Source organism: Hirundo rustica, chromosome 6 (genome assembly GCF_015227805.2).
Source record: "Hirundo rustica isolate bHirRus1 chromosome 6, bHirRus1.pri.v3, whole genome shotgun sequence".
NCBI lineage: Eukaryota > Metazoa > Chordata > Aves > Passeriformes > Hirundinidae > Hirundo > Hirundo rustica.
In genome coordinates this window covers 56,456,930-56,483,681 of record NC_053455.1, presented here as the reverse complement: position 1 = coordinate 56,483,681, position 26,752 = coordinate 56,456,930, and the positions used below count along the sequence as shown (strand labels likewise).

The following is a 26,752-nucleotide window of genomic DNA, read 5'->3' as shown; positions in this document are numbered from 1 at the left end:
GTCTTTGCTTCTGTTCACAGAATTTTTTGCACAAAAATGCCATTTATAAATGCGTGAAAGAATGTGCCTCCACTGTGACTAGTAGATATTTCATTAGTAAGGACCTCCAGTCACCATTCAGTGAGGTCCAGTCAATAGCATATTTTAAATTCAGTGGTCCAGAACTTCTGTTCACCCTGAAAATAAGCTTCAAGCACTCACACAGTGAAGAGATTTAAAAAAAAAAAAAAAAAAAAAAAAAAAGGACACTCATGTTCATAATGCAACAATACTTGAGAGAAGGCATGAGCTAATCCTAAATCCACTATTTTTATTATCAGTTCTAGAAAGTCTGGCTCAGGGCAGTCAAGAAAACGTGACCTTGCTATCAGAACAAACCACGTGGGCTGGGTGAGAGTCCCTACTGACTAATTACTACAGTACAGTACTTTCATAAAGTTGGTGTTAAATGATACTGATGATGTGTCTCTGCCATTTGAAATTAATTACACTGTTATCTTTTGATAAGATAATCGTTCCTGTATTGCTGCATATTACCAACATCCCTAGCCCCATAATGAGCAATGCATAAGTAATGTGGGTGCCACAGAAATATTTGCTGTGGACTCACAGAGAAGAAGACATGGACCTTATCTTCTGCTCACATTGGCATTCCTCATTTACATTTCTGTGGCAAGGAACTCCAGGTTTATTGTCAATTCAATTTAAAACTCAGGAACTGCCATTTTTATTTCAGGAACAAATTCACAGATAAGAACGCAGTTGTGACACCAACGGATCAAAGAAAATATGTTAAATTTGAGGAGGCACATAAAAGATCTGATAAGGAAGAAATTTTATAGTGGCTGGGCAAACAACATACATAGCTTGGGCACTTGGAAGCACCTTTCTGTGTGTCAGGTTCTCCCTGCAGAGGAATGATAAGGGACTGCCTTCCTCCCCAACCATTCTCTCTTTTCCATTTGTCAGTGCATTAATTGCCAGGCAAAGGAGCCTTTTCTAAATATGACTTTGTGGAGTATAAAGTCCAAGATGGGCTTAAGGGTTGAGGGGGCTTCTTCACTAACATAATCAATAATAATGTTATTAGAGAGATGACACTTCTCTGCAATATAACGTAACAACAGGCAGCAAAGTACAATGGAATTGCCTCTTCTGCTCTTAGGAACACCAGAATTGATGAAGGTCATTTGAAATACATGGCAAAACGTGAGTCTGCACATTTTACTGAATCAGCATTTCCCAGTTGCTTAGCTTGTTCAGGTTTTTCATTCAACCTTCGTTTTAGGAAATATTACACTACTCAGCATTATGACTATAGTGCCAAGAATAGCTACCTCACTTGGAGCTCCTCACTTAAGAAGGGATTTAAGGATTACAGAAAATACATATTTTTAATAGCATTATTGTCCTGCCCAGTGTTGGAGCTTTAAAGCATCAGCAGCTCTGGCACATGTGCTATTCATGTTCCTTGTGAGTGACTCAATGCCAAAATATACATCCCAACCTAGCTCAAGCTGATTCCACACAAATTCTTGTAGCCTTTGGATGACTGTGTACAGAACATAATCTATTTCTGAGAGTCTTAATCCACTGCTAAAACCACATTTACAGCAGAAATACCGGTGATCTGGAACTACACGCTTCGTGCAGATAAACTTAAGAAGGCATTTACTTCCTTAAAAAAGCTCTCAAATCTTTTGCTGTGCAATTTGCATCCACTGTCGGGTCAGGAATGCTGCTGGTGCAGAAGAGCTACAGGAAGTCAGGAGGGGTTTCTGGCAGCACTGGCAAGAGTTGTGAGCAATTATAAAGCCACCACGCTTTTTGTGTGCATGTGAATGTGTGCTTGAACGTTTAGACGAGGTAAGAGATAATAATCCAGGATCTGGCTCCTTGTACTTTTGATAGGCTGATGAACTTAATGCACAGCTTCTCCCGTTCCCTCCTTAGGGGGCATCACAGATTATATGCTCTATTCATCATCAATTCCCCTGCCTGCCTCTATATAAAGCCAAATTTCATGTTTCCTTGAGCACCCTTCCAGCAAACTAAACCCGCAGGCTGAGAGTTTCCAAGAAATCAGAAAGTTCTGCGTTCTCCCTTCCAGTATGAGAGGATCCTGATTGAGAAAGACACACTGCACTGAGACAAGAGTAAAGCCATAATTTGGCAAAAAGGAGACTCTTGTGAGCAGAATAGATTTTTTTATTAAGAGTTTGGTAAGCTCTCCTCAAACACTGACTGAAGTTCAAGTCAGTTAAGTGCTGAGACTAAAAGAGAAGGCCACATTAAAAGGTGGTTTAGACACTACTTGGAACAGTGTCTTGCACTAAATGTTCATTATGGGAACTTAACGGTGACATGAGTAACAGAAAAGTAAGTAAAAGCTTCAGGGGTTGTATGAGTCTGCGTGTGAGGTTGTGTGTCAGCGGGTTTGTTTGATTTTGGGACTTTCTGTGCTTTTTTCCAAGGAGGTTTTCTACTGTCTTGAACACAAGCAGTGTATTTCCCCATGATCTAGGATGTCTTTTGGAGGAACTAATCATGCAAAAAGGATTCTGAAAAAAGTAGAATAACAAAGAAATTTGGTAAAGGTTTCTAATAAAATTCTTAATCCCTCTGCAAACTGAACTACTCTAAAAGTAGAGCTGTAAAATTAAATGGCAATGTCTCAAATTCTACTTCTACACAGATCAACGCTGTAATAACTGAGCTGATCTCAAGGACACTGAATGAAACGTTCACTTACTGCTATTTCCATATTACACATGGGCCACAAATTTCATCAAGACCTTGGCATAAAACAATTTTTTTAAACCAAGTAATGAAAGGCAGTGATTTTGTTAAATGTGCTTCTGACATTTTTACACCTTCTAAATCAATTTCCAAAACAGGCTGCATAAGGGACAGTTGATTTCTGAAGCTTCAGAGGAACCTTATATAAAAGCATTAGACTAAGTTTTCAGCTCCTGCTGCTTTGGCACATTTTGTTTTGAAATAACAGTTTTCTTTATGTGTGTCAATTTTGTGTCTGTGGATAGATTTCTCAATTAAAGAACTGTACTCTCATCTTTCCATCCACGCATATGGAACAACAACAAAAAATTTAGAAAAACCCACAAATTTACCTCAATCTCAAAGGCATTGAATTCTGGTGATTTTTTTTTTTTTTTTTTTGCCCCAGATTATAAAATTGTTTGATTTGAAGTATCATTAGGAAGAGTAGAAATTCAATATATATAATTATAGACTGAGAGGATGGTAAAATAAATTTTCTTTCGGGGGTCCATTTTAACTCAGCATGTTCTGTGATTCTATCAAAAAAATTTCACAGTGAGAATAATTAATCAGTTAAACAGCCTTCACAGGAATGTGGTAGAGTCTCCACTGCTGGAGGTTTTCAAGAAGTGTCTGGACAAGGGTCAAAATAACTTAATCCAGACCCCCTTTCACATGAATAGTTGGATCAGATGACCTTTAAAGGCCTCTTCCAATCTACAATGTTCCATGAATTTATGAAGTAGACATTCAGTGAATTTCTGCTCTCATTTTTTATATGTATTACAAATTGTATCTTTACAGTTCCTTGCATTTTTTCCCTACTCTTGATCTGCTACAGCTAGGTTTTCCAACCTGGAACAAAGCTTCTTTCAACCAGTTGACTTCATTTTCTCATTAACCTTCTCTCCAAAAAACTTATATAGTGCAGCACCAAATACGAGTCCAGACAAAAACCACCTTCTCAAACAGATGAAGTGTCGGTGTGTAGGAATATAAACAGCTGTCCCTTTCTTCTTGACTCCCATTTGAGGATCTGAAGTGTATGACTGTGCAAGATTTTATCTGAGAATTTCACTGTAACAGGCACAAGTAATCTAGCCCGTCTATCTAAGCATTCGCAGAACATGAGCATGGAAGAAGGAGAAATAACTCATATTTTCATTGCAGAAACTGAATATTGCCCTGCAGGTCAGCTCTAACTCATGACGAGTGTCAAGCCATCTCTCCCTCCTAAAGCTGAATATTGGTGATAGAGGAAATCTGTCTCAGGTGTTAGGGACAATCAATCACACCAGTGTTTGTTCACAGGAATTTGATAGTTTCAATATAATTCTCAATTATTTGCAATAAATTTCAATGAAAAGCTGTATAAAGCTCAAAGCCAGCACCCTGGATCTGTTATTTTTCTGTGCTTTTCCATCTTTTGGAGACTAATCATACAAATTTTGCACAGGTCCTTGAGAAAATAATTCTGTAAGGAGTTCAACAGCAAAAAAACCTGAGCAAAAAGGATAAAAATAAAACCTGGTTCAGAACGGGAAAAACAGCTCCTGATGGTCAGATATTCAACCACATCTAAAAGAAAAAATAATTTGCAGGCGATACCAACACTTGAAAATGACAGCTAACCTCCAGAATATGAACTATGTAATTGGAGTAGAATTAAAATTAAAGGCAAGGAATTATATTTAATAGAGGAGATTCTTATTATGTCTTATTTTCACTTTAAAAAACTCAAACCACAACACTTCCATGTTATACAGAGCACAGCAGGCATTACACCATCCAGTTCAGTAATCCAAAGTACATGTAAACGAAGCTGCTTCTGATTCTGTGCCAAACAACAGGAAGAATTAAAACATAGTATGAATCCAAACACATTCATTTAAGTGACTAAGCCTAGAGAGTATTTGGAGGGGTTTCATCACTTTAATCATGTAGTAGGAAAGATTTGCTTATCTTTTTGATACATACCAGGACAACAGCTATTATTACTGGAATTGCTTTTATGGCTCCCAACAAATATATAAAATTAGACTGTGCTCCCCTGTTTTCAAATCTCGGTATTATATTTCACACTCATGATTGGAAGGTCATGCATTTAACAAACATTTCTTATTTTATACATGGATGACATTTACATGCAAGGAGAAGGAAGATTATTGAAACATTTCTAACTTGGGAGGCGACCACTGCATGTGAAGAGCAGAACCCCTGAAGTTTAGTCATGGCTCAAGAGGGATACATAATCTTGAGCAAGTTCCTTCAAAACCTAATCTTCTGTAAAATGGATATCATAAATTCATATTCCAGGAAAAATATTTACAGAATTTCGTTCATGTAAAAACTTTGAAGTCTTAATCAGAAAGACAATATAAAAGAATGCTTGAGAGCTGTATTATATCCACAAATGTGCAAATGTGGAGCACTGACAAGGGAAAAGCATTAGGACAAGACTAAGTAAATTTAACTGGAAAAACTTTTAGTTATGATTTCTCAAAATTCAGGAGAATGTATGAAGTATCTTAACAATGAGTTTAGCATTTTATCCTGCCTTTATGTTTTCATCATGTTTTTAACCCTGCCGTATTTCTTTCCATATTTATGAAAGTTTAGCTTATCTAGGCTCAGGCATATCCCAAGTTTTTAGAGGGCATGATGTGTCGAGATGTAAAAACATGACCAGAAATGGTAAAACTCCAAGACCAGCTTTCACACAGGTTGGATCAGGTTTGCTCCTCCCAAGAGGAAAGCCCAAATCTCTCTCATAGTCAACAGAGAGAGGGCAAATGCATTCAGGAACCTAAAAAAACACTGCCATGTACAAAATGTTCTCTCTGTCAAAGCTGCCAGTTGCAAAACATCTGTACCACACACAAAGCTGACTGTTTAGAATGTAGGCTTAATTCATTTCGCAAGTAATTTAATCAGTGGAACATCAGATGAACTAAAAAGAAAAAACAAAACAGACAAATAGAGAGCTCTGAGAAGGTACCATATGGGTCATCTTCATCTTTTGGGGAAATCTTACATAGTGTCTAAGAAATTATTGTTTGGAAAACACACAGTATTGAAGCTAATGCCATTATATAAGCCCAGTGTCTAAATATATCATAACCCAATTCTAATTCAGACAAGCACTTAGTATAACCTTTATGGACAATAAAACTGGGTTACTGAAAGATTCTAAAGGAAGCCAAGAAACTTTGCACAGTCAAAAACCCCAATGCAGCTAATACCGAAAACATTTATGATTATCTTAATCTGGGATTTATTCACAATGTGTGGGCAGATTTGCTTAACAGGAAGGATTAGTGAGGGGGGAGTGATTTACTGACTGGAGGTTTTTCCTTTACTCCTACATGTGGGATTCCCACAGCATCATGTAAAGAGAGGCCGGAGCAAAAGGACAGCAACAAGAGACAAGCTGCTGCCTTAGCAACCATTTAAAATACCTCCCTGAAGCTTCCAGAAGGTATTCCTCACCTAATGGTATAAAATATGGAGTTCATTTTCCTAGGAAAGTGACCTATTGCTCAAGAGAGATTGTAGTGAAAAGTATTTCTGCATTTTTATTGGTTTTTTGCTAGTTTATGTCTCCTTTACTCTGTACTCTTCCAATTTACAAGCAGTCTGTTAGCTAAAATAAGTTTGTGATTAACAGGCTAAAGAGAGCAATAGTAGGTAGAATTAAGTCTCCCATACAAGCAGAGTCAACTTTACTCACCCAGCTGAAAGTAGGAGGAAAAAAGAAAAAGAAAAAAGATTAAATGAGATCTGGGAGAACAAAACCCTGATGGTGTGCCTGACAAATAATGAATAAACTCTGGCAATGTCCTAAGGAACCTCTACTACACAACGGACTGTATCAAGATATATAATCATTTAAGTTATAGAACACTAAGTACTAAGGCTACCTCTTACACACTCATTCTTTTAAATGTTTCTTTTGAAAAGAAAAGCAGGTTCAAACGAACTGTGCCCACCCACAAGGAGAAAAAAGAGGCAAGAGCAGCAACAGTGCCTCAATTCACATAGATGTGAATAATTAGAGCCCAGTTCAATCTGTGAAGTAAACAGAAGCAGGATGAAGGCTTTTCAATTTACACCTACAGCCTACAAATTAGTAAGCAGTCTGGTAGGATGAGCTTGCCAGGGATTGCATAATAACCCTACCCCCAGCAACAATGCAGGGAACAAAATGGTAGCTCTATACCAGTGGGGAATTTCCCTTTCTAATTACTGAGTGCTATGAAAAGCATTCTCCAGAGCCAAACATCAGCTTTTGTGCAACTGGATCGGGAATTTCTTTATTATTCTTGATTTATTCTTGCCTGAAAATTAATTTCAATGGTGTTTTAAGAATCAAAAGTAACTATGCATGAAAAATAGAAAGTATCTTCTGGCAAGTACTGGTTGAGAGTTTATTTGGTAAAATAACTATTTTTGTGCCAAAGGTTCAACAGATTACCAGTAATTACAGCTTGTTTAAATATCTTGCCTGTATCAGTATTCATTTCAGAGTCACTTGTCAATATCCATTGAAAACAAAGGTACCTAATCCAGAAAATTCTGGTTGTGCAGAACACATTGTATACATTCACATCCTGCCTTCTCATGCATCTATGAGAAAAGTGAAGCTGAATATATGATTTTCAGTTTTTCTCACAGCAAGTGAAAAAGAAGACAAAGCAGAGCAGAAGAAGGATGGTTTGAGATAAATAGGTTAAAAAAAAAAAATGCAACCCTCTTCTGAGGAACACAATCACTCACAAAGAAATTTTCTGTCCCCTTTCAATGACTGTTCGTACGTAGATTTCCACTTTGGGAAACTCCCAATAACAGGTCCTTCCAAAGGCACAACTGCTTGTAGTAGAAGTCAAGAATCATTTCAGAAGACAGAACTATGTAAATATAGTGGCAGGTGGTACATTATTTCTAGGCAAAACCTCGAATTTTTAGACTTTGATTAGTAAGTCAAGGTCGTGTAAGTCAGTCCTGATTCCAGTCTCTGGAATGAGAACATCCATAGCACAGCTTCACAAACCACCTAGCTCAGAAGGGTCTGTGGTGAGGCCACATCTACTCATGGCTGTTCCCTGCTGTTTCCCTGCCAAACACACAAAAATGAGTGGTTGAGGAAAGTGCTTGGCTCAGCCAGTTTAGAAGGCAAGAGCGCTCCTTGCATTGATTGAGACAACCTTATCTCACTTCATCTCCTGATGGAAGTGAAAGCCAGATCTCCTGGCTTCATCTACTGAGTAAGATGTCAGTCCTGCACAGGTAGCAGGGCTGTCAGAACAAAATTCTCATCTTACCAGGTGAGAAAGCATCCATGAAAGCATGACACTTAGAGCAGCAATAACAGTAGCCAGGAAACCCCCACAGAGCGAGATTCAGGGAACAGGCTGGGATGGGTTTGAGCGATTAGAGGAAAGGTCACAGTACCACAGAATGTGCTGACATGGAAGGGATCCACAAGGATCACTGAGCCCAAATCTTGCCCCTGCACAGGACCATCCCCAAAAGTCCCACCACATGCCCAAGAGCATTGTCCAAATGCTTCCAGAATTTTTTACTCTAAGGGAAGGGCACCTCATTCAGGTGATAACTAAGCAGAGGTTGGTTGAGGTGGACAGCAAAGATTGAAAGAAATCAGGATGTGAGATAACAGACCAGGAGAAATTCTGAGGACTGAATTTGTTCTGTATGTCTGAAGAGAACCTTTTGTGTAAGTACTTTCAGCCAGAAATATCCTTACAGTTCCAGACTTCATGCAGATGAACAAGGTCACTTCACCTTGAAGTGGTCCAGCACTGTGCCAAATGTGACAAATTCTGTGTAAGTATGAAAGAAAGAGCAACATTTTATGGCTTTTTCTGTCTGGGACTCCAAATAGCCTCAACCCGGTCAGGGACAGAAAATTTCTTAAAGCTACATCCCAACCTTGCGCAGTTTTCTGAGAAAACAAACCAAAGAAAAACAGAGCATCCTGATGAGAAACACGTCTGCAAAGTCTCTTGAGTAAAGACTAGCACTGAAGCAAAACATCTGATGGGATTAGGATGAGAGGGCATATTTTTCAGTTGTGTGAGCCACTGCACATCATTCTGAGGACGCCATTACGGATTTCCATTCATCACTGCAAGAACTGAAACGACCAAAGCCATCTCTGAAGGTATGTGAAGAGAAAGCACCAAGAGGCAAACATGTTGAAGGCACCAGAACCCAAAGGTATGTTCATTTCCTGGCCAGGTTTTGTATCCTTCTGAGGCAGGATAAATACACAGTGATCAGATGACTAACAAGCCTGGGTTGTTAGGTCATGAGACAGAGCTATCACAGCAAAGACAATAATCAATTACAACTGTTCAGGGCAGCGGTGGAAGCTGAAACAATATCCTTGGCAAACACTGAGAGGTCACCACCCTCATTAGAAAGGGAAGAGTTGAGAAGGAGGACTGGTCAAGGCAGTCCACAGTCAGGTCAGAGAAGGCTACATATGCAGCCTGGAATAATGGAAGCTAAAAATATTGTCACTTTAATAATGCAAAAGTGCCTTCTGAATTCAGGAAGCAGTTCTCAAGACAACAGGCATAGCAAGCAGTACTTTCAGTCTAGCAGCAATTAGTTCAGCAGTGAGTTGCAGCGAGAACTGACCATGAAGCCTGAAGGAAGGATTTTGCCTACAGCAGCCACTCCTGAATAAGTCAGGTAGGTAAACTCCTGAATTTAAAAGAGCCATTCTGCCTCTAAGTCATCAAAACCTCTCAACACAGTGGAGGAAAAAAAAAAACAAAACCAAAACAAACATACAGAAAAAAAATAATAACAAAAGAAAGACAGCACAATTTAAATTTAATTGGGAGACTTTCTACTGGCATCTGTGTACCTTCAGAAGTCCAGAGGACTGACAACAATATTTTCTTATAGTCCACATAACCTGGAGAAACTGTCAAGCTGAGCCTCAGCCTTTATCATCATCTCCATTCACCCTTCTCCCCTCTATCCCCTGTCCCAATTCACATGATGGGAAAAGAAAACATATCATGGGAAAAGACACTCAGGCACAGACATAATTCCATATGTCCACAGCCTGTCATTGTAGGCTGGCAGTGTTTATTTGGAGAGAAGTGGAGGAATAAACACATTTTCCCAGAAAAAACCTTCCTTTTAAAGCCCTGTGTCATTCTGGGGGTAGCACACATGTCCAGATCCGTATTATCATAGTGAGGATTACAGGCAGTGATGGCTCAAACAGCCCAGATCAGGAGGGAATACCTGATAAATGCTCTCTAACCTGATGCAAAGTGGAAGTGCAAAGAACAAACACTTGCTCTAAGGTCCCATTGATTGGAACTGACATGCTGAAGGTTTCCTGATGCTGCAGAATGGCAAACTACATCAGAGGTAATTCTTGGAGCATTTCAGAGGGGGATAGGAGCTGAGAGTTAACTATGCTGATCTCTCTCAGTAGAGAAACAAACTCAGCAGAGTAATTGATGGCTGCCTTAGATGAAGCTGCTGAATTATAGGTGACAAAAAGGGAAATCTAGGAAGGAAAACCTAATGGCAACATTATAAATGAAGAAAGAGCTGCTGAATAGACGTTTCAATGAACCTGGAGCCTACACACACCTAGAGTTATAGCCCGTGACAGCTGCCAGACGGCACCTGTAAAGTATCTGACTGTTGCCAGAGGGGTTAAATGTCTTTACTAAAATTTCACATGGCCCAGGTGCCACCATCTGAAGAAAGATTATCTGAGAAGGGAATAACAATGAGTTAGGCAGTTTACCTGGGCTGGAAATAAATGGATATTTGAAGTCAATCCCCTTAGAGTCACTGAGACAGATATGTCCACTTAAACAGTGCCTGGGGAAGAACATACCATTTGTACTGATTGACAAAACAGAGTTAGAGGGATCCAGACTTTGTCTCAGAATGAGACAATTACAAACGCAAAACTGGCCTCTAGACTGGAAGCAAGACCTGAACAGAGAATCCAATAATCCCAAACCCTGAGAGACCCAGAATGGGAGCCTGAACACCGGTGTGTCCGAGTGGAATACCCAAGGCAGAAAGGAACAGTGCTTCCAGTGTAATTTCCTCTCTTGAGGATTGATTTGTTAACTGTTAAGTGCCAAATTCTAGGAAACAATTTTTTAATGAGTCTCTTTGGAAGCCTCTTAGAATGAGGAAGTCTTGCAGCGTAATGCTAATCCAAAGAACAGAGTAAACTAATAGATATTTTTCTTGAGCAGGGGATTTAATTAAGCAATTCTGATATTTTACCATGACGTAGTCTGCCCCTGCTGCATTGGCAGTGTGCAAAGCAGGGCAGAAGTTACACTTGAGATAACCCAGCTCTGATAAGCCTTGGATCTGAAGAGGAGCCTGGAGTTTCAGCTAACCAATCTCAAAAAGCCTGCTTCCTGTTTTTGGTTTTACTGTTTTTAGAGGGTTTCTCCGGTTTGTGTTTTGGCTGGTATTTTTCCAAAACAGAACTTGAATCATCACAAATTAAATATTTGTTTAGGCATAATCCTTTCCAAAAAACATAAGCTCTGACTGAGACACAATCATCATTTGAAGTCATTCTCAAGAGATGTTTTTTTTCTCACAGCCAAGCAGGGAGATAGGGAAAGGGTGAAGAAAAAAAATGTCAGAAGATAAACTAAAGCCAAATTAACTTTAAAAAGTTGGGTTTAAAAGTGATGGTAGTGATGTAGCAAGAAAACCCTTAGAAAAGGCACTCCGGCAAAGCTGAGACAAGCAAGTTGACAACAGGAGAGCGGGCCCAGCCTAAGAGACTGAATCCTGTTTTTGTTCAGCAGTGAACTAAGTTACACTGCAAGTACAATTTAATATTTATTTCCTCATTGTACCTGTGTTAGTAGTCCAAAGATCCACTGTAATAAAATACATAACAAAACAGTACTCAGAAAATTCTTCTATTTTTCGATTCTGGCTGTGAAATTTTATAGTTTGAATCATTCATTTATACACAGCAGCTCTGTACACAATCAGCTGGGGGAGTGCCCAAGGTGTAACAAACCAGAGTTGGGTCATGCAAAACCTGGAGAACATCACAATATAAAGATTTTTTTTGTCTCATTAATTTCACTCAGCACAAGCTGAAACCAGAACAAAAATGTAAAGGAAGGAAGCAAAAAACTGCACAGTTGGAATCCAGTTTGTTTTTTCCTCAGCCTCATAAGTAGCAAATAATGACAATCAAAGCTGTTTCTGTTCTGCAGGTTCCCAGTTCTCATCATTCTCTTACATGACCTTTTACTGTTCTAGAGGAAGGCATAAGTACCTCCTGAGACAACTTCTTAACCAAAATCTTGCCTATAAGTGGTTTGGGTTGAGGTTTTTCCACTCCACCATAGATATTTCTATTTAATCTCACTCAAAGTGTTCACATTTTCCAGTCAATGCTAAAACTGGCAGTGGCAGATACTTTTTTGGGGGATTTTTATTTTTAAGCTCATTTTTAATCCCTGAATATCATGATATGGAACTTGGAGTTCTTAAAAAAAATGTGTTAAAGCATTCATCAAGGTTAAACAATTCCACCCTACTGGAAAGGTGAACTAAAGTTTGGTTTTCCATAATAACATACAGGGGGTTTATGTCTAGAATAATATTTGCAGTGATTCTTATAGAAAGAGAATTTGGGAATACTCTTGCAAATGCAAAACAACAAGAGATTTAAATTTTACAGACTCAGAATTCTTGTCTACCTCCTCAGTCTACAAATCCTATACCTGGCATGTTCTGATTCTTTTCTATTTAAAATACTCCTGTAATTAAAGTTATGGATCATTACCTCCACATGCTTTTAAGCAGTAAGATGACAGACTCTGTTTCAGTGATGAGATGCTGGGACAGGGAATGCAGAGAATGCAAACATGAGCGAAATAGTTTTAAGTTCTGGGCACCTGGTAAAGAAAACTACATCAATTCACACACCTCAGAATAAACTATTTACAAAGTAGCCTGAAGATTTCATATTGAGATACAAGCTTAAAAACCCCCAAACATACAAGCTTAAAAGAACATCAAGATGACCCAAGTATACCTGAACTTTTAATATTAAAAGCTTAGAAAGCCATTGCAGTCATTAATTCTTTTAAAAACCATAAAACAAACTTTGCTTATAAATACAAGACTAAATCATTTGAAATGGCTAAAAGCCTTTTAAGACTGCTTCTTTCAAAATGCACTGTATCAAGAAGATGTAAGATTCCTATGAAATGCTGGAACACAGCATTAGAGGAGCTGCTTTTCTGAGAGGTTGTAAAAATACCTTTTAATCTAAATGCCTTGCTGAGCACATCAGTCAACTAAACAGCATCAAAAGAATGAGGTGACCAAAAACAAAGGACATGATTGGGCTATTGTTTCAGGGACTAAAGATAAAGGACCACTTACCTTACTTAGCTGAGTACTCCAATTTTCCTTAAACGTTTTCTTCTTCAGCACAGCCTCAAGCTTTTATAAATGCCACACCTTTAATGAAATCTTCGTTCTTGCTGCTGCTGCGTTTGCTCACTTTCTTAAATTGCTTTTGCACGGTGGGTCGTTAAATTTAGCAGCCTAAACTAAAAATTTTTCTGGTCCACTCTAGAGCAAAAAACAGGCAAAAGCACACCTCCGGGAGAACTACTATGATGAACCATTTAACACTAAACTATCACAGAAAGGCAGGTATAAGATATAGATCTAACAAGTGATTATGCCAAAGCAGTACAAGGAAGTGCTTCATTTTGAGTCTTTGTGATTCAGTTTATCACTGTGCATGAGAGAAACTGATCGTGTTTGCACACCATTTCTTTATTTGAGTGTTTAATTATCAGGTATGTTCACAAATAGTACCATCTTTTGGAGGAATGAAGGGCGTCTTGAAGGACAGGATTGCAGTTCATAACTTTTTTGATAAAGTGGATGAAGCTCTACATTTAAAAAATAAGAATAAAAAAGCACAGTCTGGGGAGATTCTTTCTGCGTCACTCTAGGGATAATTGTATCCAAATACTATGATTTTATATTGAGAGTCCAGATCGACTGCTGTCTACCATTCTGAGGAACATAAGACTGGAATCTCAACTTGACCGCAGCAAAAGCAAAGCTGAAAGAAGATGGCCTACAATGAAAAGATGAAAATTTGAATAAGGAACCGGTAGCGTGTGTGTGGAATTGGAGGGAGAATAAAGGAAACTTCAGACTACCTTCCTCTCAGGTTATCAAGAAAATTCTTAACTTCGGTAGACAATTTTATAAGAGAGCAACTTAATCACTATTAGTGAAGACTCCGTTTGGATGTTAGTAAAGGGTCTACAAAATTCTCCTTAAATTTCCTATTAAATATAATATATTAAAGTGTTTTAACTTGGAGAGATTAATTTCTTCTTCACATCCACCAAAAATTTTCTTGGGATATGTATCCTTCCTCAGAGAACAAGGAAGATAGATGAGATGAGGTTCAGCGCTACATTTCTAATATTCTACATTATTTATCAGACCGAATCTATTACATCGCATACATATGTTGACTTAAATGGCCTATACAGACACTCTTCTGTAGTCAGTCAGTAGTGATTGCTGCCCTCGGGTTTAATTTGCCTTCCAAACGATTTGCAGACTGTTGCTAAACCCTACAAAAGAGAAGGATCAGCAGTCTGCATGACAAGAGCTGGGAATGTGTAAAGAGGCCAATGGGACAGATACCCAAAGCTTTCACAGAGCCTCACCGAGCTGCACAATTACCACTGGCATACAAAAGAACCCTATCGCTATATCCCCAAATTTCTATGACTGAATCTGGCATCTTGGATTCCCTAGCCGTATTTAATTTAGCTATTTAACGTGTGGTTTTGGGAGATCGAATGATTTATTTTAAGGCTGGATTGTCCTGTGTGTACTACAAGGACAACAAAACAAGGAAGTTTGGCTGCATTAAGTAAACAAAAAGTAAAATCAGATTTTAAAGTCTCAGTTGTCTCAGAAGAGAACAGAATAATTCAGAATGATGGAGTCTCATTCAGAACGATGGAGTCCACACCACACTTCTCTAAAAGTCTCAAGCACAGAGGCAACCAGAACATGTACAGAAAAAAATACCTGTCCAACCAAGAATTTTAACAGCTGATCCATTTATAGGATCACAACCCTGAAGCTCGATGATTAATGGAGATTGACTGTACCTGGTGAGCTGCAGAGTCTCACAGGAGCAAATGAGCCATGAGGAGGTTACAGCAGATGCTTGGTGCATGTCCAGATGGGCTGCAGCACTCCCCCTGCTCCAGCCGGGCTGTGACCCCTGAAAACTGTGCTTTCCCCACCTAAGCATACCGCGTCCATGTCAAAAACTCAATGTTAGCCCTTCTTCACCACCTGGCTGCTCCAGCACCTGCTCTTTTAAAGTGCTTGGAGGCACTGCCTAACACAGATCTGGCCCTGAGCACAGAGTGCAGTCAGGTTTTCTCCATGAAACCTCTTGTAGCTCACACTTCACAGTTTGAAAGTGGCACTCAGAGGCTTGCAAGTCAAGTGTTTTACAGTCTCTAAGCCATGGAAGGAAAGTCTCATTTGGTCAGCTCCCGTTTCACTCTATCCTGGTCATACCAGGAAGTTTCCTAATGCGAATGAATTTCACTTGCTTCATGCAGTGCTTTGTTTGACTGCCCTCTGAGCAGTGGATTTTTTGTCTCCTCATGGAGGCAGAGGCGCAGCCCAAAAGCAGCACAGAGTCTCACACCACTGTTAAGGAATTACCCCTGGGTTCTGTTGCACTGTGTGACACATGTTCCCTGTGAACGCGGGGAAAACAAAACTGTGAGCGCCGTTCACGTTTCTGCACACACAGCTTTTCCTTACTCTGCACAGCTGCTCAGCCCCCCTTGGCATCTTTGCTTTCTAACAAAAACATAGCGCAAGCACTTGAAGCAAACATCTTTTTTCTTCTGGTTGCTACCACCCAGCCATGGTACAAGGGACGTCTGTATTTACCACTGCAAGCAATCTTTGCATACTTAAATGAGAACCTTACATCTGTATCCACAGAGGCAGAACAAGCAGACACCATCTGAATAAACTTCAGGGAATTGTGCTAAGGTGGGATGAGCACGGTGAGTACTGTTTAACCAACAGATATTCCAATTTAGTTATGGATAACCTTTGAAACTCCCACCTGCCAATAAGAACACTGAGCTCAGACTGCAAACCCATTCAATGCACTTTATTAAACAATCTTCCCTCCACTGAGATCCATTGGGCTTTTTTGGGTTTTTTTCCCCCCTATATAGAATTTCCATTTGCTTCCCATTCTGCTAACTTCAAGATGCCTCTGTACTTCAGCAAAGCTTAGTGAGTTTCTCACTGTGAATTGGACATAAAGACAAAACTCAGGCCAAATTTTTCCCATTAGCCACAGCTACAGAGATATTAATAACTGAAATGAAGAAATTAATGGCGACAAGCATCTTTTAAAATAGATGAAGCATCACTACTTCTACTTCTTAGCAGGAGCCAATCCTTCAAAACTAGCTAATTCTTTAAAAACACAACCTTATTAAGAAGTCCATATTAAAAAGATTTCTCCCAAATCAGAATTTGTTTCATTTTAAGGAAGATGGAGTTATTCCAACCTCAAAGAAGTCCTCACTTATTCTAGATTGTCTTACAAAATGTATGAAAACCAGGCAGAGGCCTCTAAACTCAGTAGGAAAACTGAGCAATTACTTATTGAGTTTGCAGATTGTATTTGCTATATACAAAAATATAGAAGAAATATAGGAAGAGATGTTAATTTCTGTCTCCTTGCAGATCACCAAAATTGGAATTTGAAATTATTTCCCTTGAAAACCTTGAAACCTGAGGCAAGTGAAATCTTCCACCCAGAAATCATTATTAAAATTATTATCAATATTATTATGCATCCTATAAACCAACACAATTCAATGCTCCTAAGCCTGGAAAGTCAAACAGCAAACAATACCTCATGTGAGAATCAAACCTGCATACACAATTTCTACCTTCTTTCATAAATATGATATATATTTTCAGTTTCCAGAATTCCCTGCATAGAGTAGCTGAAAATACCAGTTTATGAATCATCCTTCTGGATTCTAATCCTTTTAATAACAAGCATTTCATCCCACTGAATGTGTTCATTAAGTAAAGTACTACTGAGCATAAATAAAACAGCAGAATCTAATTTATGAATGATAAAACAGTCATTACAGCCGCGGTAAACACTTCTCAGAGTGACATTCTGCATCTCAGCAGACAAAAATATCAAGGCAAAGAAACACAAAAACCAAAATATGAATAGGACACTTTTGATATTCGCTTTGGATAAAAGGTTCAGGTGTCCTAGGCTCTAGTTCAAATAACTGATCCTCATTTTTAACTGTAGGAAAGTGGGAAGGCAAACTGAAGTCCAGCTACAGGAGCTTTGACTCCTCGAACATGCATGGAATATAAAACATGCTACGTTGCCCTCATGTCAACATCCACAAACATTTGTGCTTACTTGAACGCGGTCTGCATTCTGCTGTGCAAATAAAATCCCCCTTTGAGCCACGCAAGCAGTAAAATGACTCCAAAGGGTGTAGGTCAGGGAACGTTCTCTCACCTGGAAAGATCCTGCATGGTCTTCCTCTTTGTCGCCTTCTTTCCCTTCCTTGAGGGCGATCAGTGTGAACCCTCGGAAGTAGGCAGGAGTGGCAGCAGAAAGCGTCACTGGGGTGTGATGAACAGAGAAATAACGAAAACACAACATTAACTGGGAAATCAGCCACTTGCATATCATTTCACACCTTGCAAGGCGTGTGTTCTAAGCTGGCATTAACTAGAGTTAGAGCACTGACAACAGGGAGCCGAACCAGCCAGAATACAAAATGTTCAGTCCAAGTTTCCACACAAACTGAGAAACACTGGCATGAAATACCTCAGCTTTTTTCTTTTTCCCCCACTTTTTTTTTTTTTTTAAGAGCAGTTTTATAACCTGCTGAGAACTACAGGAGAGATGTTTTGGTGGTGGTTTGGGGATGGGGACACGTGCAAGGGGTTTTTCTACTTTGGGTTTTTTTCTTTGTGAGGGTTTTTTGTTTGTTTGTTTTGGGGAGTAAGGAGGTGTTAAATGTAAAGGAGCATCCCTAAATATTTGACTTAGTTTTTTATCCAGTTCTGAGTACAGACAAAGCACTTCAGTGCACAGAAAGTCTCTCTGTAATGCCAGATGACCACATAGCCTGCTCCAGCTCAGCTGCACTCAACAGGCACTCCAGCTTCTGGAAATGGGGGATCTTAAAATATCTTTCCTCTGCTACATCCTCAGGGCAAAACAGGACACGACATACAACTCCTGGCTGAAGACGGCCCCTAAAGGTTGTGTTGCCGGCTCTGATTGCCAAACCAGCCCCACACACCAGCAAACACTCCTCTTCATACACCTGTCCTGACCAGGAAGGCAGCACTGGAGCCAGCAGCAGAGCACAGGTAATGCAGTGCTGACTAATCTGATTTTACCATGCTCAGCAGCAGGATTAAATCCCTGATTTGATGCCAATGCGAGATAGCTTTGTGTGATCTGTCTACTCACCATCAGCAGCACCCAAGCACCACCCAGCAACACCTGAGTTCACAGAATTGTGGGATATTCTGGGTTGGAAGGGACCCAGAAGGATCATCAAGTCCAGCTCCTAAGTGAATGGCCTCTACAGGCATTGAACTGTCGTTTTTAGCAGCAGGCTCTAACCAGCTGAGATAATCTCAGGGTCATCAGCTGAGGCTCTTTTGAACACTCTCAGAAAGAGAGAATGGGGCAGAACTTTGAAAACAAACTTTCAAAGTTTGTTTGGGGCAAACTTTTCAACAACTTACAGCAATCCTTTCCCAAAACAGGGGTAAATTTTAGGGGAAAAAAAAATGTTCTAGAATTAAGCTAAAAGAGACATAAAATTGAACTCTTAATGTTTTAAGTAGCTTTTGCTTTAAGCATAATGCAGAGGTCTCTCATACTACTTTATTGTCACACACTCTAACCCTGACAGGCACAATAAAAACTGAAGCCCACCCACAGTTTTCAGAGCAAACCGCAACTACCAAGGCTGCTCCATAGAAGAGTATCCACAAGAGACCAAGGCCACACGAGGGGTTCAATCCCATTGCTAAAAATTACAGATCTCCTTTAAAAGACAGGGATTTCAAAATATGCCCCAGAGTTCATTTGGAACATATGGAGAGCTCTTTGGTCTAGAAATTCAGTAATGGAAAGATATAAAATAGACCATTTAAAATTTCTAGCATTATGCAGCTGTATTTGGGTCTAAAACGCATGGTGTTTGTACAAATACCTAACTTTTCTGACTATATGTGAAAGAAAAAAAAAAAAGGATTGGAGAGATTTATTTCAATTTTCAAACTTTTGTGTGCCATGCTTTGATCTATAAACCTGCAAACACCTGTACAAATCTGGGGTAGTGATTGGCACAATAGCAAGTCCCCCAGCTCTCAAGATTTTCAACACAATTTTCATTCCATGAAAGCTTCTGATGAGGTTAAATGTTGTGATTTTGGGCGAGAAAGAAAACTTCACATATTATATTCCAAAATGGGATAACAACATAATCCCATTAAAATTTCTGCTTGCTTTACAAAGTACTGCTCCAATTCATTAATTCGTTTTTCTGCCCAACAATTAGCATGATTGGTTCAATTTTGCAAACTTCTGCAGCTCTGGCTGAATGAAAACCCATAGGCAGCCTCTCAGTTGCAATAACGGAGCACAGCACACTGCTGAACTCAACAGAGATGAACGCATTACTCCTGCTTCAGCAGTGATTCTTAGAAATTAACTGCCATAAAGGTCTTTTACATGCAACAAATTTTTCCATATCATACGCAATTAAAGACTCTAAATCACCGTGAGTAAAAGGTTACACCAGAAATACTTAAATATGTGTGCAAGCAGACAGAGAATCCAGCTGTGAATTGACTCAACAGTTTTCATTTCCCTCACAAAGTTACAGATCAAACCAAACAGGTTTCAAAAGCCTAAACACCTAGCCATAAAACAGAGAAGACCTGAAATGCTACAGAAACGTCAGAAAAAAAGGCAAAAGGACGGCAATTCCAAAGCCTGACTCATAGTTTCTGCATGCCTGGGGTTAGCAATACCCCCGGCTGGGGTTCCAGTCATTGGAACCCCGAATAAATGCCCGCTCCCTCCACGAGGAGCGATGCCGCTCACTCAGCAGCCGCATCCAGGCAGCTGTGCTCGCAGCTGGGCTCGGGAACGCGTCCAGCGCAAAAGTCCAACAAACCAAGCCCAGCCGGAGGGTTCAGCTGGGTCCATCCCTGCGCAGCGCCGGGGACACACGGACACGGGGAGGGACCGGGAGGGCAGGGAGCCGCCCGAGCACAGCAGGGGCTGCGCTGGGGGATTTACACCTTTAGCGGGGAGTGCTTTGGTGGCCCAGAGCTAGGCCAGGACACCGGGTAACACCTGAGCTGGGAAGGTTCCTGTCAGTGCTCGGAACTATCCGTGTGCTCAGGTGACACCACAGCCCCAGGGTTTATCCCAAGCACTCCCAAATTCTGGGGTGGTTCTGGAGTCTGTGCCTCCGGACCGGGTGCTCCAGCACGGCAGAGGCTCGCCCTGCACGGGCAGCACTGGGAAGCTGCCAGATCACATCTGTTTTTTACAAGGGAGCGGCTCTTTGTTGCGCAAGAGCTGCGAACTCTCGGGCTAAACTCTGCCATTTTAAACAACAGCTGTGTCCTGCTCACACCGCCCTCACACTAATTAACTTTCACTGAATAATACGAACTTCCTGCAAAGATCAGTTAAATCTCAGTGCTAGGCTCAGAGCTAAGGATTTCACTTTAAAGGGAAGATTACATATCAGCCAACTACTTTTGGCTGCTTCCATCCCTCGGCAAACCTCTAATTACTCCACAAGTTGCATTTTGGCACAAGCCTTCAACATGCTCCTCTTTCCCCGGTGTCCCAAGCTGAAGCTGGGGTGATCAAAGCAGTTGCTCTTTCGGTTTCAGGCAGGAAATCTGACTTTTCTCATCCAACACAACTGCACATCCTGTGCTGTACATTGCACAAGTACCAAGACATACCTGTTCCAAATTTCATCCATATTTTGTGAAATGTGGGAATGGCTAATGTAGTTGGAGAATGAGAGCTTGTGTGCAGTGTTTGCACGTTGAGGGGGGAGAAAGAAATGGAAAGAAAAAGATTCAACATTCCTTAGAAGACAAGTCCCCAAACCAATGCAATGAAGCACAGCACCTCAAATGAGGCTTTCCTCAAAAACCGAGAGTGTGAACTGACCTACAAGTGGAAATTCCATTAAAACCAGAAGCAGCATCCACACAGAAGGTATATGTAAGGATTACAACTAGTCTAGCACTCTTTTTCCTCTTCAGAATAATAACTTCGTGATTTCGTACCAGAAAGTATGTCTACTGCATGTTAGCATGTGAAATGGGCACACTACTGCCTTTTTGTGGAAGCAAGTTTATTCACATTTTAATAGCATGAAGCCTCATTTTTTTCATGGAAATCTCATGCAACCATTAATCTAACTCTACAATCAATAAAGCCAGGACTGAGTATTTTCAAGGATCATTACCTTGTGTCACCATCCAAACTCAAGGCTCATTTGTGCCTCTGAATGCAGTGAGAACTCTGACCTTCAGTGGAAGAGAGCAGCTCCATCAAGGTCGAGGGTACCCAGCAGGGAGGAGAGAACCTCAACCCTAGGATGGTGTGCCCACAAAGCTGGTCGTACAGAATGACCTGGCTCAACAGGAAGACATTTTTAATTGTCTGACAGGAGAACGTGCCCTTATTTACAGCTGCCAGTGGCAGACAGAGGAGGTGAAAACCCACTCAGAGAAGTTACTCAGTGTCCAGGGCCCGTGTTTTCTATCACAGCTCCAGAGATGAAAAACCGAGGCCTCACAGCTCCTTACACACAGATCCACCCAGACTTTCCCCTCAGGACAGATAGATCGTGGTTGATGTAAAGGTGAATAACTGCAGGGGAGCCACAAAAACTCCCCCAGAGGCAAACAGCAGCTGTGAGCTGTGGTCTCCTGAGTCGCACACCGCAAGAGTGCTGAGATATTTCCTCCAGTCACTGCGGCTTTAAAGTCTGATGTGTCACACCAGCTGATGGTGTGAAGATAAATGGATGTCCCTACACTGACACCTCTGTGGAGTACACTTGCATGTACAGATAATTCCTGTGTTATCCACCTTGAGAATACTAGTTTATTCCAAGAGTCCACTAGGGAATGTGCCAAGGACCCAGATTGCATCAATGCAAGCAGGGGCCATGGAAACAGGAATATCTGGCTCCAGTGCTAAGGAGGTTGTGCTAGCCTTCTGCCATGTTGCATACAGAGTAATTTGCAGATAAATAAATACAAACAAACAAACAAACCCCCACAAACCTGTCATAATATCTCAGTTTTTAAATCCTTAACTGGATTTTTCATTCTTTGCATAAAACAATAATAAATTCCAGTTGGACTGTAGAAATGCCTTTGAAAACAAGCTCTCAAAACTTCCTTTATGTTGTCAGCTTAAACTACTGCTACATTACAGCAATATTTATTGTTGTTCTTCCAACCATTCAGGAATGTGTCCTTAAAGAACAGTCTACAAACCCCAATGTGCCACCTGAATACTTCACTCCTAAGTGTCAGAAACATAGGCAAATATTCTGCTCTACATTTTAGCTTTTTACTATTAGCAGTCATTTTCTCACTCACAAGCAGCTATAATAGCCTAATGTGATTTTATTAATTGAGTTCCTAATGCCAAGACCTAATATCTCCAGAAAATTAGTTCTACTAATTCATCTGGGAGCTTCTTTCTTCCGACATTTCTAGGCAATAGAAACTTCTTTGGCAGATGACTGAAATTGACCAGTAAAGTTTTCACAGAAGTGAATTCCAAAACTTTTAAAGAATGTTTGCATTTGCCACTATCAAAAAACTTGGCACATCTTTTTCCTGCTTAGTAGATGTATCAAGCTGACATGCCACATGAAATCTTTCAGACTCAGGGTACTAATGCCTGGAACAGTTACCCAGCTTGTGGGTAATGTTTATTCCCTCCCATCATGTTAAAACAAAACAATTTTTGGGAAAAATATCAAATTGATAGCATGCAAAGTTACAGACTGGTGCTCAAAACAGGTGAACCACTGCTGCAGATGTATTTCTCAGCCTTTGAAGAAACACAATATTTATGCTACGTGCACACTTTCTTTCTCCCTATATATACTACGATTTCCATGTTCATGAAATGGGAAATCATTGCTCTTTACCCTGGATCTAAGAAACACTTTGAAAAATCTCCCAATTTTTTTTTTTTTCCTAAAAGTATATTAGCTATGGTACCTAAAAACGTCCAAATTCTTTTAAAAGTGCTTTTATAATACAAGATTAACAGTACATTCTAAGAAGGTTTATTTCTGAAAGCATCATATAGTGAGGCAGGAAAAGTGACCAAAACCTGTATTTGCCTGTAAATTAGTAAAATAGACACAGATGTTCTTTGGAAGTTCATTCCAAGGGTTGTATGTGACATGCTCAGGGAAGAACCAATGCCTCCATCTCTTATTTACAGGGGTCGTTAGCACTATCTCTGCCTCTTTCCTGTTTGAACCATCTGTTCATTTACCCAGGAAAAAAAAAAAAAAAAAAAAAAAAAAAAAAAAAAGTAATAATAATAAAGGGGGGTGGGATAAACGCAAGTGGAAAATGTGGGAAGTTGGCAGTGCACTGCATCATGTTTGCTTATATGCTAACTCATTATATTAACATTCATATTTCAGGGCAAGAACGATTAACTCCGAGTTTGCTCTCCTTCCTGCTGAATTAAAGCTTCTCCCATGTGCCGGGTTATATTTAAAGGGACAGGAAGAAATCCCACAGAAGTGGGTAAACGGGGGAAGAGTGTGCTTTGCATCGCCGCAACTTGTGATCTTGTGCGAGCGCTGAGCCGGCAGAGAGGGTTCGTAAAAGAAAGGAAATTCCTCTTAATGAGGAATGCTTGGGAGTAAAGTGATACACTGAAACCCAACTCCTCTCACTTGTCATGGAAGCATCCCCAATAAAGTAATGCGTGGGGAGATATTACCCTGCCTTAACCCACACAGTTACACACACACACACACACACGCCAAGAGGGATCCAGGGATGACAGGCAGACACGTTACAGCTCCAGAGCCACTTATCCTCACCATTATCGTTAGTATGGGACGCAGAGGATGGCCAACTTACCCCGGTAACTGTTTCCAGGCTTGTAAAATTCTGGATCGCCCTCCACCCTGAGGCTGAATTCATTGTACCCTTCCCTCCTGGTGCCTTGGGCTCGCAGGATCCGACTGCAATATCCCTCGGATTTCGTGGCTTTCTCCAAGGTTTCGTCGGGAAAACCCTTCGCCACCAAGGGGAAAGTCAGCGCCAGGAGCCGCAGGGCCAGCGGCTGCAGATGCGCTCCCATCCTCGGCGCTCCGCACAACTTTTTGCGGCCGCGGCGGCGGTGGGAGAGGGCCGGGGGGCACGGCGGGGCTGGGCAGGGCGGGCAGGGCAGGCAGGACACGGCAGGACGGGCTGAGCGCTCCCGGGCAGCCCCAGCCGGCAGCGGCCCCAGCGTGAGGCTGCCAGGTCGGATCGGAGGGACCGGCTCGGCTGCTGCCGGCGAGAGGGAGGGGAAAAGCAGGGAGGGGGCAGAGAGGGAGGGGACGGCAGGGAAGGGGAGGGGAGGAGGGAGGGAGGGAAGTCTGATCTTGCCCAGATCCCGAACTGAAGTGCTGTTTTGTTTCAGAGCGTGTGATTAGCAGCTCGGTAGTGTTTACTTAGGCGAGCTGAATTCGCAGGGTTCGGTGAAAGAGCGGAGCAGGGAACGCTGCTGTCTCCCAGACACCCAGCGCGGAGCCGCTGCCGCTCAGGCTGAGCCCACAGACCTGACATTCATCACCCGCATTCCCGACAAAGTCTATAGTTACTGTAGGGATAACAAGGCTCAAAGAATTTCCCGACACACCCCTCCACCCTCCCCTGTTTCTCCGAACCAGAAGACATGATAAACATTACCAACTAAACAGCGCGAACGGACCGAGACAGCCTCGCTCTCCGCACGCCTGACGAGCGAGGAGCATCGGCTGCAGCTCCTCGGGTACCACGGAGGAGACAGAGAGAGATGCGGGGAGATGCGGGGAGGTGGCTGTGCCAGAAACACGAGATCCGTCTCCACAGCAGCCTGCCATCAGAGCCGCAGGCTGTGCGAGTGTGCGGCTGTGCTCACCTCAGTGAGCGTGGGAGGTCCGCTCCGACACCCGGGAAAATCCCAGCAGATGCAAGCGAGAGAAAGCGGGGCTCATTGTTTTGCCTTCACACAAGGCACACTGAGGCGCAACGACACTGAATGACTTATCTAAACCCACAAAAGAAGATTATAAGGGTGGAAAAAAGAAAGTGAACCTAGACCCCCGGGGTCCCTAACTTTAGGGGTTTGATCCTAAAATGCTCTTCTCTCTCTCCCTCCCTCTGCTGCTTTGTAGGTGGAGGAGAAAGCAGGAAAGGTCTTCAAGCAGGACCTGAGTACTTTCAGGATGACAGATGCACAAGAGGGCACAAATCCCGTTCTAGGGATATAGGACTGTGGCAGATGGATTAATCCAACTGCATTTATGCACAACTTCCCGAGAAGTATGAGAAACAGCAAGCAGTTGGGAGTCCTCCTGGACCCCACTAAGGCATTCGTTAGCCTCAGATTTGCCAGTTTGGGGGTTCTGAACTTACCTTTGGAAGTTGATTACCCATAACCTCACCTTGTGTGTGAATAAAGGTGTCAACAGAGGTGTTTATATAAGATGTCTCTGAGGATGCAGGACCTTTATTTTCTGAAAGATCACTTGCCAGGAGCTTTGCTACTCTAAGCTTGTTTATATTTCAGTCTCTGTTACATGCTTATGAAGAACATAAACTGTCACAGCCTCAAACTCTTCATTCACTAAAGACTATGTTAACAAGGATGGGATTGGTTGGGTGAGATTTTAGCTTTTGCTGCAAACACAGAGCTACCGGCAATGCCCCTCCATGTTTGTGAAGAGGCGGCAGTCAAGCTTTGGTACCAAAGTGAGTGGAAAAATCCTGTCCGTGAGGACATGCCTGCTTAGACACCTGCTGCAGTGGCTGGGGCTGACTGCAGAGACTTCCACTGCTGAGAAGAGAGTTTGGCTAGGGAAGGATAAGAGGTCTTTGCAGCACAAGATGCTTCTTCTGTTCCTCTTATCCCACTGGAGGAAGGAGAATGAGCAATCTTGGCTTTCCAGTGTAGAACACCAGGTCCTCTGTTTTCACTCAGTCTGCTCCCTTCACTGTTTGCCTCCCACTCAACCTGCCAGTACAAGGGCAAACTGATCCATCATCTTTAAGGCAATAATATTCAGCCTGCTTTTGCTACTGAAGCCTTGAGTTGGCACAGTTATGCAGAATATTTAGGTTTTGTGCCTCCAAAGACCCATGTTCATGTGGGCAATTAAGTGACTACAGTTCAGCAATGTCATAAACTCCTGGGTCTCATTAGACCATGATCTTCACCCCATTCATTTATGAGAACAAACTTTGCTTTATGTGGGTTCCTCAAAGATGCCTGTGAATTTGATTAATTCTCTGTATTTGACTTCTCATTTCTTTTGCTGAGATTGATTGAAAAGCAATTACCTGACTAAAGCATTCCTGACAGGAACTGCACCGGCTTCTGCACAATCCACCTTTGTTTTGAGCCAGTGTTGTGCTCTAACTCAACACTCCTAGAAGTGTTTTTAGTCCTTTTCAGATCTTTTTGGGTTTTACATGGTAACTAATTCATCAGCATCTATTGACTCTTAGCACCCATTAGATTTTATATCTCTTACTT

General features: G+C 41.3%; 1 protein-coding gene across 1 annotated transcript in view; it reads right to left on the bottom strand.

The window, feature by feature from the left end:
• Window positions 1–24,398, bottom strand: part of SPON1 (spondin 1) — a 175,343-nt gene extending 150,945 nt beyond the window's left edge. Inside the window, exons 1-2 of the mRNA XM_040067957.2 lie at window positions 24,109–24,398; window positions 17,429–17,535 (exon numbers count right to left, since the gene is read on the bottom strand). Of these exons, the coding sequence (XP_039923891.1) occupies window positions 17,429–17,535; window positions 24,109–24,331 (330 nt within the window). The 5' untranslated portion in view covers window positions 24,332–24,398. The remainder of the gene's footprint in view (window positions 1–17,428; window positions 17,536–24,108) is intronic.
• Between the last annotated feature and the right edge of the window lie 2,354 nt (window positions 24,399–26,752).